Genomic DNA, 18,057 nt, shown 5'->3' with positions numbered 1-18,057 from the left:
TAAAAACATGGAAGCCCGCGCATTGAGACTGGGGGGAATGCTATACAGTCGACGTCGACTGCAGTCTGACAACCGCAAATGCAAATATTTGAAAACGGAGCTGGGTTGTCTGTTAACTGGACTACAAGCCAAAACTAATTGTTACCGACACTCGCAGTTTCGCAGAGCGCCAGACAAACGTCCTGCAGCAATTGAAAAACACCAGGAAATCGGCGCGAGCTTGACGGTTGCTTCTAGGGAGCGGGAGTGGGAGCGTCAACTGCGGACAAAGTAAAGTTATTTGCGGTTCATTATTCACTTTTGGATTTTATAGTATTTCCTCTGCGGTGCTCGTCCGGGCACGATCGAAGACAGTGATGGACAGCAGATTGAAGTCCGTTCGAAACGCGTTGCCCTTCTGTGCCAAAGTTGCATGCAAAATGACCCGACAATGGAGCCCTATCCTCCTGCCCAGCGAACTCGGATTTGGGTTTGGACTCGAGTCGAGCAACACGACGACGACGTTTAAATTGGGAATTTTTGCTTGGCTGCATCCAAAGCAGCAATCGAGGAGCATTTTTGCTCTTTGCTTATTCATCTAGCAAGTTGAAAAATAAATTAATAATGCGTTCTTGCCACTGACGGCAGCTGCAACCGCACAAGGAGCATGGCCGGGGGGAAAATCGGTGGAACGGTGTGGGAAAAACGGAACTGAGACACTGTCAGGGACTTGGAAAATTCGTGCTGAGCTTTTTTTGCCCGCGCTCGCTCTATAAATGCACTTTATATCTGACTCGTCGCCGGAATCCCGCATTCGTCTCCGAGTCCATGTCCTCCACGTTCACGTCCATCTACATCTTCTAGTTTTTTTCTTTTTTTTTTCTTGTGCTCCCGACACCCCTGGTCCTAAAATTTAATTGCATCTTTTTCAACAATTCTAGCACGAAATGAAAATTCATGCAAACGTTGCCAGATAAAAACGGAATCCCAAAACCAGTCACTGTCCCTCCGCAATAGGGACGAGAGGAGCGAATGGCCAGAGGAATTTAAGCTTTCAGTTCAGTTCAGTCAAGATATGAATACTAATAGCCACTGGAATGTTTGAGTAGCCAAAGGACATTGCACCGTCACATCCCCAGTTCGTTAAATGAAGAACCAAGCGCGACCATCTCCATCTTCGTCTCCATCGCCAGATCCCAAGATCCCAAGACACTGGGCTCGAGCTAGGGCCTCCTTTCGCTGGCAATGGCATTACTCTTATTTGATTCCGTGGGCATTCCCATAAATGTCAGATTGAGTTTATGCACAGGCAAAAGTTGAGTCCTTGAAATGCACCCACTGTCGGGCATTTAAATGCAAAGGCCTTGTCCCGAGACAAAAACGAGGCGAAGAAAAGCAATTAGCGAAATTAATTGCTCAAGTTTCGCTTTGAAATATTCATCCGTGAGATTAATTCGCCGGCCGACAAAGCTGGACGTCATCGAGCGTTGCCCGCTCCGCCTCCGCAATTTGTGGCTTTGTCAATTGAATGGCTTTGCGGCCGGGCCCGCTGATTGACTGAGTCCTCTTGCTCTTGCAATTGCTCTTGCACGCGATTAAATTTGCAAATGGCCAAGGGCCCGCCAACCTGGGATCAGTGGTGCCAGTCATGGACTGGCAAAGCTTGAAAAATCCCACATTAAAATTATTATATTTTTATAACCAATCTGATTGGTTCTCAATCAGATATTAAAAGCCCTTTTTATATTCATGAAATCCATTTTTGCATGAATTATCTGGCTTTAAATGTAAACATTTTAAATTACGTAAAAAAATTAAAAGTTTTGACTTACAGTTTGTCTTTTAAAATCGTGTTATCACGCCACTAAATAACAAATTAACAAGGTAAAAGCAAAAGCATTTTGCATGTTGGTCTACTATTTAATTAAAGTTAGTTAAAAAGAATTTAATATTTATGCTAGTATAAACATTATATTTAATTGTACTTCTAACACTTTAATGGCTCAACGGATCTTTAGTTTAATTAATCTTAACATGCAATCAAAATAGTTGTTAACAATGCACACTTATTTAATCACAGGGTCAGTGAACAGAATGATCTATAAACAAATCTTACAGTTTGTATTTACTTAGTCAATGCAGTAATATAATGCTGAACCTTAGTCTAATATTTATTTTTCGGCTGACAAAAAGCTTAAATTCGTTGTTGAATATAATGAATTTTGAAAAATGTATTTATTTTTTGTCAACAAATTCGATATCGGAAGTTGTTTGTGCTAAGATGAGTTTTTTGCAACAACGTTAAGACTGTTTTGGACTAAACTTACCACTGTCGAGATGCAGTGAGACTAATGCGATGGCCAGGAACATAATGTGGGGCAGGATCATCACCTGGCGCTGATCGTGGATATGTCCTCGCTGGCTAATTGTCCTCGCCTCGGCGGCCATTTTGCCGGAGTTGCTGTTGCTGCTGCAGTTGTTGTTGTGGCTGGGACACTCGAATTTGTAAGCAATTCTGCTTCTGCTGCTCGCCGGCTTAGTCAGGGGCATTGAATTAATTATTCCATTTCTGCACACGAATTTGCAGGCCGCAGATTGTGTTGCGAGCAATGGTAGACCTGGGTTCTTTCTGTTTTGCAACAACTTCCACTGCCACTTGCCACTTGCCACTTGCACTGCCACTTCCAGTTCCACTTCCACTTCCACTTCGCCTTTGTCGACGTCTTCGACTGCAGCACTTACGGAATTTTAATTATTCAAAATAGGTTTTTAGCACAGCAGGCGGCGGCGGCAGGATACTACAGGTTCGGTTCGTGGTTGCGGGGCTGCACTGCTTTAATTGCTTGTTTTGCTGCAATGCATTTTCCTGGGGCGTTGTAAATTTATAGCTGCAAAATAGAAGGAAAACGATATGCGTTAGTTTTCTGCATGACCACAGAGAGTCCGTTTTGTATGTATTTGTTAGTGTGTGTGTTGTAAGTAAGGGTGTGTGTGTGTCTCCATATCTATGTGCTGGTGTCCTGTGTAATGCAGCTAAGCCGCCGTGCCCAAATACATAATTCCTATGCAAATAAGCGTGGCCCAGCACTGAAATTTATGTGCGCACAGCGTTTTGCATAGATATGCACACAGAATAGAGGCGACCAAGAGTGAGATACCCTTGTACACTCAAAGAAAAAACATCCCTATCAAGTTTAAACTTCATAATACTTCAAACCAATCTGTTACAAACTCCAAAAGGATTATTATTTTTAAATGTCCAAAAATAAGTATTTTTTTCCAATTTATAGGCCCAGAAACCAGAATATTAAGAAGCATTTCGCTTTGAACTTGATTGCTGTAAATTGTTCATTTTCTCTAAAATTTTTCAATACAAATGTGACAAGTTCATAAACTACTAGCTAGATGATTTGAAATCATTTTTCATGTGTAAATATACCGTTTTTCATGTTCTAAATGACTAGTTTTGGTCAAACAAAACTTCTCGTTTTTTTAACTGTGCATACACGAATATCCGTATAAATTCGAGTCTTCTTTGACTTTTTTCCGCAGGCGAATAAAACTCAAGCAGAGCGTAAAAAAATATAAACGATGGCAGAGGCCGGCAGGCAAAAAGCAAAATGCCAACGCAGGACAAGCTGCCAAATTAACAGAAATTTGGATCGTAGCCCGAACTTTTAGTCTCCCCAGGATAGTGCACAGGACTCGAATCCTCACCATCCTCAACCCCCACCCAATTCCCCTCCATTTGCAATGACAGCAAGCCAACTGAAATAATCCCGCAAAATATTGTGTGCGCATTTTGGATTTGTTGTCTTTGATTTGGCGCGGTTTTCCACTATTCGTGTGTGTATTTCACATGGCTTTTTATTCGGCGTTTTTTTATTACAATTTCTCCACTTAACATGTTTTGGCAGTAGCGCATGTTGCTGGAACCCGCAGAATGGAGCACAATGAGGCCGAATGCCGGCGCTGCCAATATGGGGCTCATAAACAATTCTATTAAAATAAATGAAGCATATTTATAAGAACCACGACAAGCACAAAGTGAAAGCAAAATCAACCTAAATGCTTTATAAATCGACTCGAATTTGTTTTCGTTTCAGCCTAAGACTCTTGCCAGCTATAGGTTACAAAAAACAACCCGATAAAGTAAGAACGAGAGTAGCAGCAAATTTTGATGAAAGGCACAAACACACAAAAAATATTGATAGAGACGGCCCAGCAGAAAGATGATTGATTTTATGTGTTTGGGGCGAAACAAAAAAGTCTTGGGCAGGGAAAATTATGATGACGAGCAAAGCAATGAGTGACCGCTCGACCAAGAGGATAGGACAGGAAATACGCAAAAATACAAAAGGATATTACGAACCCAAAGCAATACGAATATTCGGCTTTTATGTGCAGGACACGAGGATGAGAGTTCGAGTATCCAAGATGTGAAAACCGAGAAACCAGACCGCAAAGGCAACAGCCAAAAACCACACTCACACAAAAATGCCAAAACGCAAAAGAGTGAGGGTGCGTATGGGAAAATTTGTGTATTTGCCATAAAATAATTTATCAATTGGAAAATTTCTAGACACACTGAGGGGGGAAATGATGTCCTGAAAGGAGTGAAGCAACTCATGGGCGGAACTCGAGAATGCGAAGGAAAAATGCCCAAGTATTTTGCTATCGCCACCCTTCATCTCGTCCTTCGAGTGTGTGTGTGTGTGTGTGTGTGTGTGTATTTGAGGGTAAAATTATGACAGGAGGAAATAAAAAAGCATAAATTTATTACCGGGCCGAGGACGATGACTACTAAAACTTGGCCACAGGCCCGTGGGGAGCACTCGCTCGAAAGTAAAGATCATAAATAATCGAAAGGGCGACAATATTGGCGCAGGACAATGACAATGAGGGGGTACTAGGACGTTTTGTGGAGCATATAAATATCATTCGATTCCCTTCGATTCGATTCGACTCAATGGTCGAATTAAAGAGGTTTCTAAGTGAAGGACAGGGAACGAAGGCGAAATAATTGTACAACAATTTGCCGTAACAAGGATATCAAATTTGCACAAGCTGAAACCGAGCACAGACCGCGACAGCGAAGCAAAATAAAAAGGATAACGAGCACAATAAGAGAAATGAAATCGTAGCCCCCGAAACAGTTGCTAATTGGACAAAGCAACCGAAAAATGGAAGCCCAGCAACAAGAGAGGATATACGCGCCAAGGATTCCCGACCGCCGTGTGTGACCCCACTCCCCACCCCCCTAACGCTATTCAAATGCAACCGAGCCAACAGAAAAAGGGACACAAGAAGGAAAAAACGTATCCGAAATGAAATGAAAGAGATTGGCTTAGTTAGGTCTAATTTCTCGTGCAGACAAAGTGTTTAAAAAATAATTACACGCCGGCAATCAGCAAGTTGCGCTGGCACAGGAAACAGGAAACGACGGACACGCGACGTCATCCGTCCGTCCACCCGTCCACCCGTCCATCTCAGTAACCTTCCGGCGGTACTGGCCCACCAAAATGGGTGCTGCATGATGGTGGGGCTACTTGTTAGCAATTGACCGCTTGCTGGCACGTCAAATTCAATTTAGTTGCTGGAGACCCGAAAACGCCATGCCGCAAATTCGCCAACTTACAAGTAATTAGGCAGCTCAACTGCAGCTGGCCACGCCCCCGCCCACAAGGCGTCCAAAGGCCATTCGCACACACACACACACACACACAACGGCAAACACAAAAACACACTCAGATGTAGCCAGGACACTCAGGACACGCGTCGTCAGCTGCTTTGCGTGGACATCGGCATCGTTTGCTTGATTGTCATCGCCGCAGTGGCGTGTTGGTGCAGCTATATATATACACAGAGAAAAAATAAAAAGTTTTAGAACTTATATACATATCCATCTCGGCCAGAAATGGTAGCACTATTACTTTTCCATAAAAAACTATAATTTAATGGTGGCTTTCATTAACAGCTTCCAAAATTAAACAAACTAATTCCAAAAACATAGTTTATTTTATTTTATTAATATTTTTTCATGTTAGTAAAGTTTTTTAAATGCAGCATAAGTTTTTACGAATCCGACATTGATTTGACAAGTCTAAAAATAGCTTTTAGCGACAATAATGTATATACATATATCTTCTTTCTGTGTAAGCCAACCATTTTTAGCACATTTTTAAGTCGTATATCCAAAATATGATCATACAACTATAGTTTCTAATAATTTTTAGAACATGTACATTAATTCGGCAAGCCCTCTTAAATAAAGAAATGAATTCAAGCATGATTTTTCCTTCAGTGTTCTTATATTTGTGTTGGCTGCTGCAGTTTCAGTCGTCGTTGGCTAATTGCACATTGTTCGGAGATGGTGGCTGACAGCTAGAAACTGGTAGCTTTCTTTGCCGCTCTCTCCATCGCCTTTTTACGTGTTTGACATGCACTTCAGCCTGGGTAATTACCAATTTGCGGCGCCAATTTGGCTACCCATATCCGCCAGCCAGCAAAATTTAATTAGTTTGCCATCCAAATTCTCTGTCACAGTATCTTTCGGGCAGTAGTCCACGCAAATGACACTTTTGCAACAAGGACTTGGCGAAAAAAAAAGAAACAACACTCAAAAAAGAGGAGAAGGAGAAAAGGCATTCGATGGTTGGCCGCAGGCGTCGCGCAATTATGAGCAATCGCAGCCATCCCTTTGACCCTTTGTAATCTCTTTAATGGCAGGACATTGACGATGGCCACAGGAAGAGAAACGGCGACAGCAACAGCAACAGCAGCAGCAACGGCTGAAATAAAAGCGTTTCGGGCCCAGTTTAATTTACTTCAAGTGGCCGTCAATTAATTTAATTTAAGCCTCTCGCACAAAGCATGATTACACTTTGACACTTTGACAGCGCAGAGCGGGTGACCCGGGGACCAAATCACCAGCAGATATGGCAACAGGAGCGTAACGGGCCCAAAGAGTTAGCTCGAAAAGCGGACCAAAGGTTTCCAGGGCAATCGATGTCGCATTTAGCCCATGCCCAGCTCAAGCCAAAATTAAATTAAAGCAGTTTCTAGCTGCCTCATTCTTGTCGATGCACTTGCCCTCCGAATTATGCACATTTATTCGACAGTGGCACATACTGACAAGGACATAAGGCAGCACTCTTTTGCACAAGAAGCTGTGCACTGAAAATTTAATTAAACTGATTGAGCAAGTGCCATTTTTTAAACATTTTTATGTCCTTACATCATTGACAATATTTTCATTTGCTTTAGTATTCTAAGCCAATCAATCAGTTCTACCTTGAATGTAGCATTCTAATATCAATATATTTATCTCTTAATCCAGGAAAAAAGCCATCAGCTTATTATGTCTAAAAGATACTCATATCTCAACTGTGCTACAATAAAATAGTTTTTAAATACATTTAAATATTACTTAACTGAGGCTTAGTTTTGTTGAAACCTCAATTATAAATGAATCAATCAGAACAAAAATTAAAACTTATATCATCCATTTCCTTTTACAATTTAGACAGCTTAGTTTTCCCTCTGTGTGCAGGAGCACAGGAGCAGATGCTGCAGCTGTATTCGATTTCAAGGACACTCGATGGGGCAGCTGCCTCATCCGCATCCGCATCCGCATCCGGATGCTGCTGCTGCTACTGCTGGTGCTTCTGCTGGTAGCCGGAAGAGCTCTTCACAGTTTATAGCTCCAAGTGGCCGTTGGCAAGTGCAAGTGGAAATTCTTGAGCGCACTCGGCTCTTCAACTGATTACGGTTTGTTTTCCATGCAAGCAACACTCTGGCACACTGAGGGCTGGGCTAGGGGCAAGGATAACGGCCAGGATATTCTATACTATATATGTGAGTACATGTGACGACGAACATGTACGTGAGGGGATAATGCGCTAAAATGATTAAGTTGACACACTGGCAGACAATTGAACTGGCTTTTTAATTGGCCAGAACGGAAATCGCACGGACGGTTAATGAAAATTTGATTAAACGTCTAATTGATTGGAGGTCTAGCGTGCAGGCATTGATTTTTGTCCATCCAGGGGGATGGTATTTTTAATTTGATTAAACTCAAGACGCTGCAAATATTTAACGCTAATTAAACTCGACAGCCACCAAAAGCCATTCAATGGACATGCCAAGGACTAATTAAGATTTTGTCAATTACTTATGGCGAGTGCCACGCCCAGTGAAAGAGAGGGATAGAAAAGGAAGGACCTGACGCAGCAAACTGCACGCTTCAATGTATCCTGTATGTGTGTGGGTGTGTGTGACTGTGTGTGTGTGTATGCAATCATTAAAATTAATTTATTGGTTTCATTAACTCGACTGCCGCCGAGTCTTTAGCAGCTTGAAGCACATTAGGCGCTTCATCACCCGCCAATATCCCCCACCGTCAACTAAAAGCAAAGCTGCAGCAATTCCTTTCTTTCTTTCCTGCTCCTCTGGGTCCTTTGGTTCCTTTGGCTCCTAGCCCAGGTCCTTCCACTGGTCCCTTCGAAGCCAAATGACACTCTGACGACATTTTGTTTCATTTTGTGCGGCAACCAAGCCAAAATCCGTTGAAAGCATAAGCCTGAAAACAGAGGCAGCGGGATCGAGCAAAGGAAATGGCTCTCTCTGTTTTTTTTTTTCCCCCAAAAGCCTTCGCGCTTGGCTGACCAACAATGAAAATATAATGTCGTCGGATCCACCGCACCCAAGCCCAGGCATCCCGGCATCCCAGCCTTATTGTCAGTAGCTGGCTGGGCAAGAAAATAATAGCGCTAAATGAAAATGAACTAGAAATAATCATCATTAGGCACGTTGGCCACCTTTATGAACCTTGGCAACAAGTACGTACTTACGCCCGAACTGGCCTGCCTGGTTTTAAATTAGACTCACCTCGGAAGTTGCTAACAGCTAACTTAGTTGGACAGTCAAGTTCGAGGAAACGCAACGGAACAAAAAGTATTGAGTTTCATGCCTAAATTCAATTATTTCTCACGTGCGAAACAAAGGAAAACATCGTCTGCGATATGAGTGCTGTGCAAATAGTTTATCCCTACTTCTGCGAATGATGAGTCACACATGCACAGCTCATGCACTTAAAGAATATTTTTGTGGTCAAGGTTTTGGCCTTTTTTAACAAGACTCTGATATTTATTTAAAAACTTTTGTAATTGATAAGCATTAGACAAAAATTTTGTTTGAGTTTTAATTAATTAAAATGGATTGATTGTCGTATATTTATATTTATATATATTTATATTTTTCATTTATTTTATAAACATTTTTTTGTACATCCTAACGTTTTGTAAGTAATTCGATTTTTTGTTTGGCAGGAAGACAGAGCAGGCTTCCTTACTCCCACACCAAAAAAAATCTATTTCCTGGATTTCACAAGCCCTTTTCCTACAGTAACATACACCCGAGTAGCTGTCAGGTCTGTCTATGTATATCTAAGCAGCTCAACGCCCATTTTCCGCGGAAAAGCCACCCGCTTGATGCATTGCACTTTGGCGTGTTGCTGACGCCGCGGGCGAGCTGCGAATGCCGCAGTGCATTTGGCAAATAAGAAAAATTGCATAAATTTCATTAAACTCGAAATGTCAAGCAACTGTCGGGCTAACACCTCTCCGTACTCCCCAGCACTTTAACCCCACGCCGTTCGCGGGGGTGTGTGAATGTGAATGGGAATGGCTGTCTGGGCCACGGCCTGGCAATATTAAAAATTGTGCACCAAAATCCCCAAAGTAATTTATTAAGATGCCTCATGATGTTTCTACGTTCTGCGTTGTTGTATTTGTTGTTTGTTTTATTATTTACGCGCCGCTGACTTCACGCCATTAACAAACACGGAGCAACCTACATAGCGAAACCATTTTAAATGCAAAAGTTGAAGGGGAAGTGCAACTACAGGCAGACTTGCCTCATTGGAGTCGAGCTTTGTTTTGCCTGAAAGCAGACTCAAAGATGAAATGGAGCTACCATAGATATAAGGGACAATACAAACTGGCCGACTAATGCATCTGCAGAGCAGCTCCCGGCCGATTCGCATCCATCGTTAGGCGCCTGACATTTATATGAGCTTCTGGCCTGGCCTTAGCCATTTTTGGCTTTGATTGCAATTCGCAGTTTTTGTGGCCAAGGCATTGTCATAAATTACTTTGCATTGCCGCCCGTACTGTGCGTGTGTATTTGAAAATCGTAAATCAAAATGGAGCAAGAGAAGACGCAGTAGAAGAAAAGGAAAACGGTGGAGAGGGAAGGGTGTAAGCCAGCGTCTTTGCCACACTGCGTATGTGTGATATTTCATAAGCGTGTCATGAATTCTAATTACCTTCTGGCCAAGAGAGCAATTGCCATTTCTACGCTTGGCTTTTGCATTTTATGTGCACACAATTCATAAATTTTATTTTTAAATTGCTTTTCAAACTTTTTACACCACGCACACACACACAGACACACACATCGGAATATCGTACATATGCCAGTTAAAATATTAAATTCCACAGCGCCAACAAAAAGAGCATAAAATAAATAGAATTAAATAAATATTAGTAGATAATGTGAATAATTAAATTGCAACGAACGCATAACTACATGATAGCATGCAAATTTAATGTGAAATACAATAATAATTATAACAATAATAATAATCATAGTGGCCATTTTTTCTTCTGCGAAATATTTAAATGTTTCCTTTGTTGTGCTGTGCATTTTATTTTCACGTCCTTTCCGTCCGTTTCCATTCATTGACTGGCATTCAGTGCCAACAATTCATTTTAGTGTTTCCAACGTCATAATCTGCGTTATGCAGTTTAGCGTATCAATTACCGCATAGCAGCAAAAACTGGCATGTGAATAAAATATATTGCCGCGTTGTGCGGCTCTCATCAGCGAGCGATATTTACTGCTGATAGTGACAGCGAATAAATAGCCAACAAATGCACTAAAAGTCTCGACCACGCATTACCAGCTAGGTTTCAAATGGATTTGCGCTCAGATTTCTGTACAACTGTATCCATAAACATGAAGAATTATAAATATAAAATAAAAAAAACCTGATTTAGAGTTTACAAACAACATTTATAATCACACGAATATCCCCCACTGAAAACTTATAAAGAGAAAAAGTTTATATATATTAATACACATAAAATGTAATTGTAATGCAATTTAAAATAATTCCATGAAATTCAACTTCAACTAATATTTCATGAAAATAAAAATGAATTTACAATTTTTCACCCATCATACCCTGCCTCCCACGAAGCCATGTGATATATGAAAAAACCTGGCCATCTCGTTGGTGGAAATAAATTTACAATTTTTCGCAAACAAAAACCAAACTTTCCTTGACCGTATGAATAAAAGATGTATATCTGCCAAATCAAAAATTGATTTGAATGGGCATGCGGTAAGTACAGTTGAATTGGGGGTCGAAATGCGATGGGTGGTGAATAATTGAAACTGGGCAATGGTCGATGGTCGAAGGTTCAACATTGATGACATGAAAAATTCATTAAACGCGCCAAGCCACAAAAAGGGGCAACCACAATGGGTGCGGTCCTCAACTGCGTCTGCAAATGGGCAAACGAGCCACTGATGGACGCGGTGGAAAACGGCATTAGAAATCTCAAATTTGTAAAAATTCACTTTCAAACAGGTCACATTCACACGGTGGGGGTTCACATTAGCGCAGTCTGACAAATATTTGCCTCATTTTCCGTTCTTCCAACTGGGGCATCGCCAGAGTTAATAAATTAGTAAAATATTTCTGGTGGCAATGTTGTTGGCCCATCGGTTGTCAAACGGCTGGCCCAACTATATATCCATATGATAATAGAATTTCTGTAGCATTTTTTTTACACATTTTGGGCATGAGCGACAGCTGCAATAATAATAATAATAATAGGAACAAAAGCATAAGCAAAAACCAACGGCAGCGAACACCAGGCAACATCATCATCAGAGGCAACTAAAAATATGTTAGACAAGCGCCAACATTAGCAAAGTGTTTGTAAAATATGCCATCAACTCGATTTGCCTGGTTTTACTGGGCTCAACACCCAATTTCCGCACACCCCTCGGCCTGCACTCACATTCACCCACAATTTCGGTCTAGCATTCTAAATATTTTGCGAAAAGCATACAGCATGTATGCGGATACATACTATACACACATTGCCCCACACACACACAATAACACACACCCGCCATTTTTGAGGTCGCCGTTTGCCGGCCGTCGCTTTTGACGTTGCAATAAATTTTCACGTTTATTTATTATTGCGCCGCACGTCACTGATAATTAAAAATAAATCAATTTTTAATGGCTCTGGCTGGCAAGCTAAACCGAGCCCCATAACCGGGCTCTTTCGGATGAGTGGACTTCGGTTACGAGGTTGCTGCGTAAAAGCAATTAGCACACGTTTTGGAATGAAAAATGTAATAAGGTACCCGCTAGTCGAATCAATAGTGTAGGAAAAGCTGGGCACGTAGACACACACGCTTTTAAGCAAATCAATTTAGGATCCAGATACACTAGTTCATCAGGCGGCGCCTTTCACTTGGCCAGCAATCGCACACATATGGCGCGTTTGGCCCAAATGGCCAACAATAAGGCTCAGATCAGGGAAAAAATAAACGAAACAGATGGAAAACAGTGATGCGTCACGTTGCCGCAATCATTAGGCCCAGAGGCAGATTGTGTTTGGAATCAGCAAACGTGGTGCATCCAAGCCGCTCAAATGGTTAACAATTGTCCTGGCCAATTGCCAGCTTATAGGATGGCCGGAGAAGACGGTCTAATGAACTTTTTGGCTCAGCCAGCCCAGGCATGATTGGAGGTCATTGTGTGCCGCTTTAATTATGCAGTCAACTCTTTGCGGTTTATTTGAATGTCAGCCGTTTTATGGCCGTCGCATCAGCAACATCAGCAACGCAGTAAATCTAATAACATAAGCCCCGGTTCCCAGTTACAGTCGCAGCAAGAGTTACAGTATGCGAAAAAGTCGGAGACCCTGTTATTTATACGCACGCATAAATATCAGGGCCAGAGTCTGACCACAGTTGACTTGGCAACCGCAGAAAATGGCATAAAAGTCAACATGTTGAACAGCGGCTGGAAAAATATAGCCCCAGATATTATGCTGTAGTGATGCGTGTGTGTGCGAGAAGACTTTTCATATCTGGCCAGGCTATAAAGTATAAATTACGGCAAATGTGTTACGCAGCGCAACAGTCCGGGCCGCTGAGCCATCGCACGCACAACTAACTAACAACTATTAAGCCTGTGGGTTGTGTGTCTCTGTCTCTGTCTCTGTCTCTGTCTCTGTCTCTGACTTCATCTCCGGGTGAAATATAGTATATGGCCAAAGACATCGGGCGTAATCAACATGCGTGGCACTCTGTGCGTTTTACACATGCGCCATGCCATTTTTCCGGTGATTAAGTGTTGATAAGTCTATAAATTAACTCGAACACACGCGTCTGCCGACAACGCAAGTCAGACAATGGCTGGGAAGTGAAACGGTGGCCTACATGTCGGCTACGCAATGTATATGCTAAAAGCACAGACACATCCATGCATTAATCATGCCTCAAAGACATTTACATCTGTATGGCCAAAGCCGAATGGTCGATTGTGGGTAAAACTGTTGCCTACTTAATGATACGGCCCTGGGGAGAAATAGTGTGGAAAGCAAAACAAATTAGAAATTCAAGCTGAGAAACGCATTGCAGGTGATTACAATATCAGAAATTCAACAAATAACATCCTTTGCTGTGTTCACAACAGAAATAAAAGTTCAATAACCAACAGTTATACGATAATTGATTATTTTACGTAGTAAGCGTGGGAACTATTTAAAAGTCTTGAGGGTCTTCTACTCATGTCAATAAACAAAATCATAAAATTCTGCAAGAAATCCGGTTTTTTGGCATGGCAACTAAAATTAAAAATTTTTTTTTTATATTTTACCATTTCAGTTAATCAACATTAAGAAAATGTTTTAAGCATAGATGTAAGAGCGCCCTTCTGCGAATTATTTAATCTTAAATTCAATACCAATTATTCTTTGTTGTGGCCCCTAAAAATCAAATGTTTGCTAAACCAATAGTTAAGATAATTGATTCTTGTGCGTAGACAGCGTGGGAATTAAAAGAATTAAATTTGCATTTTTAGGGAAACGAACGAAACAACTGACCCATTGGCTAAGATAAATACAGAGTCTTTGGCAATTGCCACATCAGTTTAAGTCAAACTTGAAGACCGCAAGGAAGCGAAATGTTTTTTAAATATTTGCGAAAGCCAACTCCAACGGATCTCTTGACTTCAGGCGAGGCTTTTCAGTATTTTGAGTATGGTATGTCGGTGCTGGGTTGGAAGGCTCCACCAAAATACCAGTTTGTGTACAGCATATTGGCATTTTTCCTTATTTCCTGGTGTGTTTACTACCTGCCGATCGGAATCATAATCAGTTTTATTATGGATATCAAAAACTATAATCCCAGTGAATTGCTAACTGTTCTGCAACTATTTTTTAACTCCGTCGGTACGCCTTTAAAAATACTATTTTTGCGAATGCACCTGTGGCGATTTCGCGAGGCTAAAAATCTGCTTATTCAAATGGACAATCGCTGCACTGCATTTGTAGAGCGCCTTGAGGTTCATAAATGGGTGGTCAATTGCAACAAGACCTACCTCATCTATATCTGTATGTATATCGGATATACCTTGTCCACTTTCTTTTCGGCTGCTTTCTCGGGAGTGCTGCCCTGGCGCATCTATGTCCCATTTATTGACTTTCGGCACTCAGCAACGAGTTTCTGGATGGCTGCCACACATGAGACCTTACTCATGCTGTTTTCTGTGTCGCAAACGCTATTAACCGATATTTACCCCGTGCTGTACGGACTTATGCTGAGAGTTCACATCAGACTACTGCGAATGAGGGTCGAGGAACTGTGCACAGATCCCGACAAGAGCGAAAATGAAAATATGGAGGATTTGATCAGCTGCATCAAGGATCATAAACTTATTCACGAGTAACGTTTACGTTGAAAAGAAATTATTAGTTAATATTAACATCAATATTTCAGATGCGCTCAAATGATTCATCCTGTCATCGCTCGCACTATCTTAGTCCAGTTTCTTCTGATCGGCCTTCCTCTGGGATTCTCCATGATAAATCTATTCTATTTTGCCGATTTGTGGACAGGTTTGGCCACAGTGGCCTATATAAACGGCCTGATGATGCAGACATTCCCGTTCTGCTTCCTTTGTGACCTGATTAAATCGGATTGCGAACTTCTGCAGATTGCTATATTTCATTCGAACTGGCTTAACACAAGTCGAAGATACAAGACTTCATTGATCTTTTTTTTGTTTAATTCCCAAAAGTATATTATTTTTACAGCTGGCTCAGTTTTTCCCATTTCCACGAGCACAAACGTTAAGGTAGACTTCAAATTTACATGACTTTTTTTGAAAATGTACTAATATTTTATATTTTCAGATGGCTAAATTGGCATTTTCCGTTTTTACTTTAGTGAGCCAATTTAATATAGCTGACAGATTGACTACAAATAAAAATAAAATTCAATGAAAAATCCTATGCAATATGTACTCTTAGAAAAAACTGCTTTTGTTCTCTGTCAAAATGCGAATAAACAAACAAATATATTAATTATCAAAATGCTGCACAAATTTTCGCTGATTAAATTAATTTCACAATACTGAAAGTAAATATATTTTTTTTAATTAGGTGGCTATGTTAGCTTTTTTGGTAGTTACTTTTGTAAGACAACTGAACATTGCTGACAAATTGGCAAAAAATTAACAGGCAGAATGAAATTATTGCACAAAATAGCAGAATAGAATAAATTAGAGAATTGAAAACCAAAATATTTGCTTTGCCATAATAATTTACACCTGCAGTTAAAAAGCATTATAAATTGCACTTTGCGTGCATTTAGTTTTATTAATTTCAATTAACTTTTTCCATTAGTGCAGATAAAGAATTCCCATGCAGGCTATTTCTGTGCTGTGGTCACCTTTGTAAGCAGAATTTCGGAAAGCTGACAAGTTGAAGGGGGATTAGACATAAATGATCTAAGTACACATGCACTGTGCTTAGCTCCAAAATCAATTTAGACCATCCGCAAAGGAAACATATAGATAACCACAACGACTACCAATTTTGTGGGCTATCTAGAGCAAGTTAAGGGAAAACAAGTATATAAACAAACAAACAGGCAGAGGGCCAAAGAGAGTAAGGGGCAGATGGCAAAGTCAATTAAAATTCAGGAAAATTAATTGCTTAAAATACGCATAGAATTGATTTACAAATTCGCCAAGGACATCGTAAACAAGAAATCTGTTTTAATTGCGGTTGAGCCGAGAGCCAAGAGCAAGGACTCCACACCCAGACCCAGACCCAGACCCAAGAGCCACCATTCCAGGGCAGCAAGTTCAAAGTCTAGCCGCTGGCGAAAATACTCTAAGGCTGTCTTTGATGTGCAGCGAAAAGGTCGGTTTCTCAAAATGTCTGGAGAGGAAGCGGCAGTTTGGCAGGATTTACATAAACCGAAAATGGAGGCCAAGGCAAGTGCCACGAAGATGCAGAGCGCTCATATTTAATGGGTACCACAGCAAAAAGCCTGCGGAAAATTAATTTGCATTTTTCCCAAAACAACAACAGTGCCGGCATATCGTGATGGCATACATTTGCAATTGAGTTTGTACATAGTTTTCCGGCGCACAAGTTTTCACTTGGCCAATTCACTGGGGCATTATGCTGGTTTCTGGGTTTCTGGGGGATCGTTTGGTTTCGCCGTGCCGCCAAAAACTTAATTCGCACAAATGGCCAACAACGAGAACAACATTTACCTGGGGGCCACAAACAGGTCCTTGTCTCCAGCCAACAAAAAGGAGTTTCCAGGACGCGGCACGCGTAGACGCATTAAATCAAATTAAAAGCCCCGCTAAAAGAAGTGACAAAACCCCAGGTAAATCCCATTTTAAATACAAATAGCATGCGTATGCCTTGAGGGGCTGCGGATGCAGGAGTCGTCTGTCTGTCTGTATGTCTGTCTGTTTGTCTGACTGTCGGTGAGTGGTTTTGCGGATTTCCCGCACCTCCACAGCAAGGACTCTGGACTCTACCTCCTTTTCGCTGGTCGCTGGCACACATTTTTCCACAGCTTAGCGGGCGGCGCTTGTAATCTTAGTTTAAGTTGATTGTACGACATACACACAGAGATAGAAAAAAGAAACCGGGAGGAGAGTGGGGAAAAAGTGAGGCCAACACGATCCCGTGGTAAAGTGCTTTAAATAAAAATTTGTGGGCCTGCCTTAGAGGTGGCAAATGTGCCTCTGTTAGTCTGTGTCTGTGTCGGTGAAAGCCAAATGCTAAGGGTTCACTCCCGGCTAACTCTTTGGAGTTTCGTCGGGAATTGCTTTTAGCGTAATTGCAAGATTTCCCCCAAGGTGGGCCAAAACACTTCCCCAGTGCCTGCTCAGTTTTTAGGCCGAGCCGCTTTTCAATTAAGCCGCTTCGAAGGTCTTCCCCCTTTCGTTTGCTTTGCTGTTTTGCTGCATAGTTTTTTATTAGTTTTTTTTAACGAAACGGGCCAGGCGCAATGCAAACCCCATCATCGCTGAGCGAGATCGGCCAAAATCAACGCGTTAAATCAATCAAGCGATCAATCAAAAAAATCAATCACCATCAATTGCAGGCGGCGGTGGGGCAACATAAACAAACGGGCCGGCTCATTCATTTACCCGAAAAACCCTTTGGCCCCAAAGCCGAAAATTGCAAATCGGCAGTTCAGTACAGTTCAGGTCGGCTTAGCTTACTTGACTATTCAGGCAAAAAACAGTTTGCCTTTCTCTGTGTAGTTTACAATGTTTTTTGGTTGTTTTCTCTGCGATTTCTTTATCGTATAACTTTAGTACATGTGTTTGTGCGGCTTGTAAAAATCATTTTTTAAAGCATTTTGGGGGCAGCGGCCGGTGCGACAGATACACGCATTGAAGCGTGGGCACTTTTGCGTTTTCCAGGACGAAACGAAAGGACCACACCC

At 41.5% G+C, this 18,057-nt stretch overlaps 2 protein-coding genes across 4 annotated transcripts in view; one reads left to right on the top strand and one right to left on the bottom strand.

The window, feature by feature from the left end:
- LOC128252038 (obscurin) overlaps positions 1 to 18,057 on the bottom strand; it is a 123,577-nt gene that overhangs the window by 61,620 nt on the left and 43,900 nt on the right. For all 3 annotated transcript variants that reach the window (XM_052979420.1, XM_052979422.1, XM_052979421.1), the window contains one exon: positions 2,307 to 2,867. In XM_052979420.1, coding sequence (XP_052835380.1) covers positions 2,307 to 2,529 — 223 coding nt within the window. In that variant the 5' untranslated portion in view covers positions 2,530 to 2,867. The remainder of the gene's footprint in view (positions 1 to 2,306; positions 2,868 to 18,057) is intronic.
- LOC128252046 (odorant receptor 98a) lies at positions 13,061 to 15,509 on the top strand. The gene is made up of 3 exons (XM_052979434.1): positions 13,061 to 13,713; positions 14,156 to 15,018; positions 15,073 to 15,509. The coding sequence occupies exons 2-3, from the start codon at positions 14,258 to 14,260 to the stop codon at positions 15,449 to 15,451; spliced, it is 1,140 nt and encodes a 379-aa protein (XP_052835394.1). The 5' UTR covers positions 13,061 to 13,713; positions 14,156 to 14,257; the 3' UTR covers positions 15,452 to 15,509.

This window comes from Drosophila gunungcola, chromosome 3R, assembly GCF_025200985.1.
Source record: "Drosophila gunungcola strain Sukarami chromosome 3R, Dgunungcola_SK_2, whole genome shotgun sequence".
NCBI classification, from domain to species: domain Eukaryota; kingdom Metazoa; phylum Arthropoda; class Insecta; order Diptera; family Drosophilidae; genus Drosophila; species Drosophila gunungcola.
This window is presented reverse-complemented; position numbering and strand designations above follow the sequence as displayed.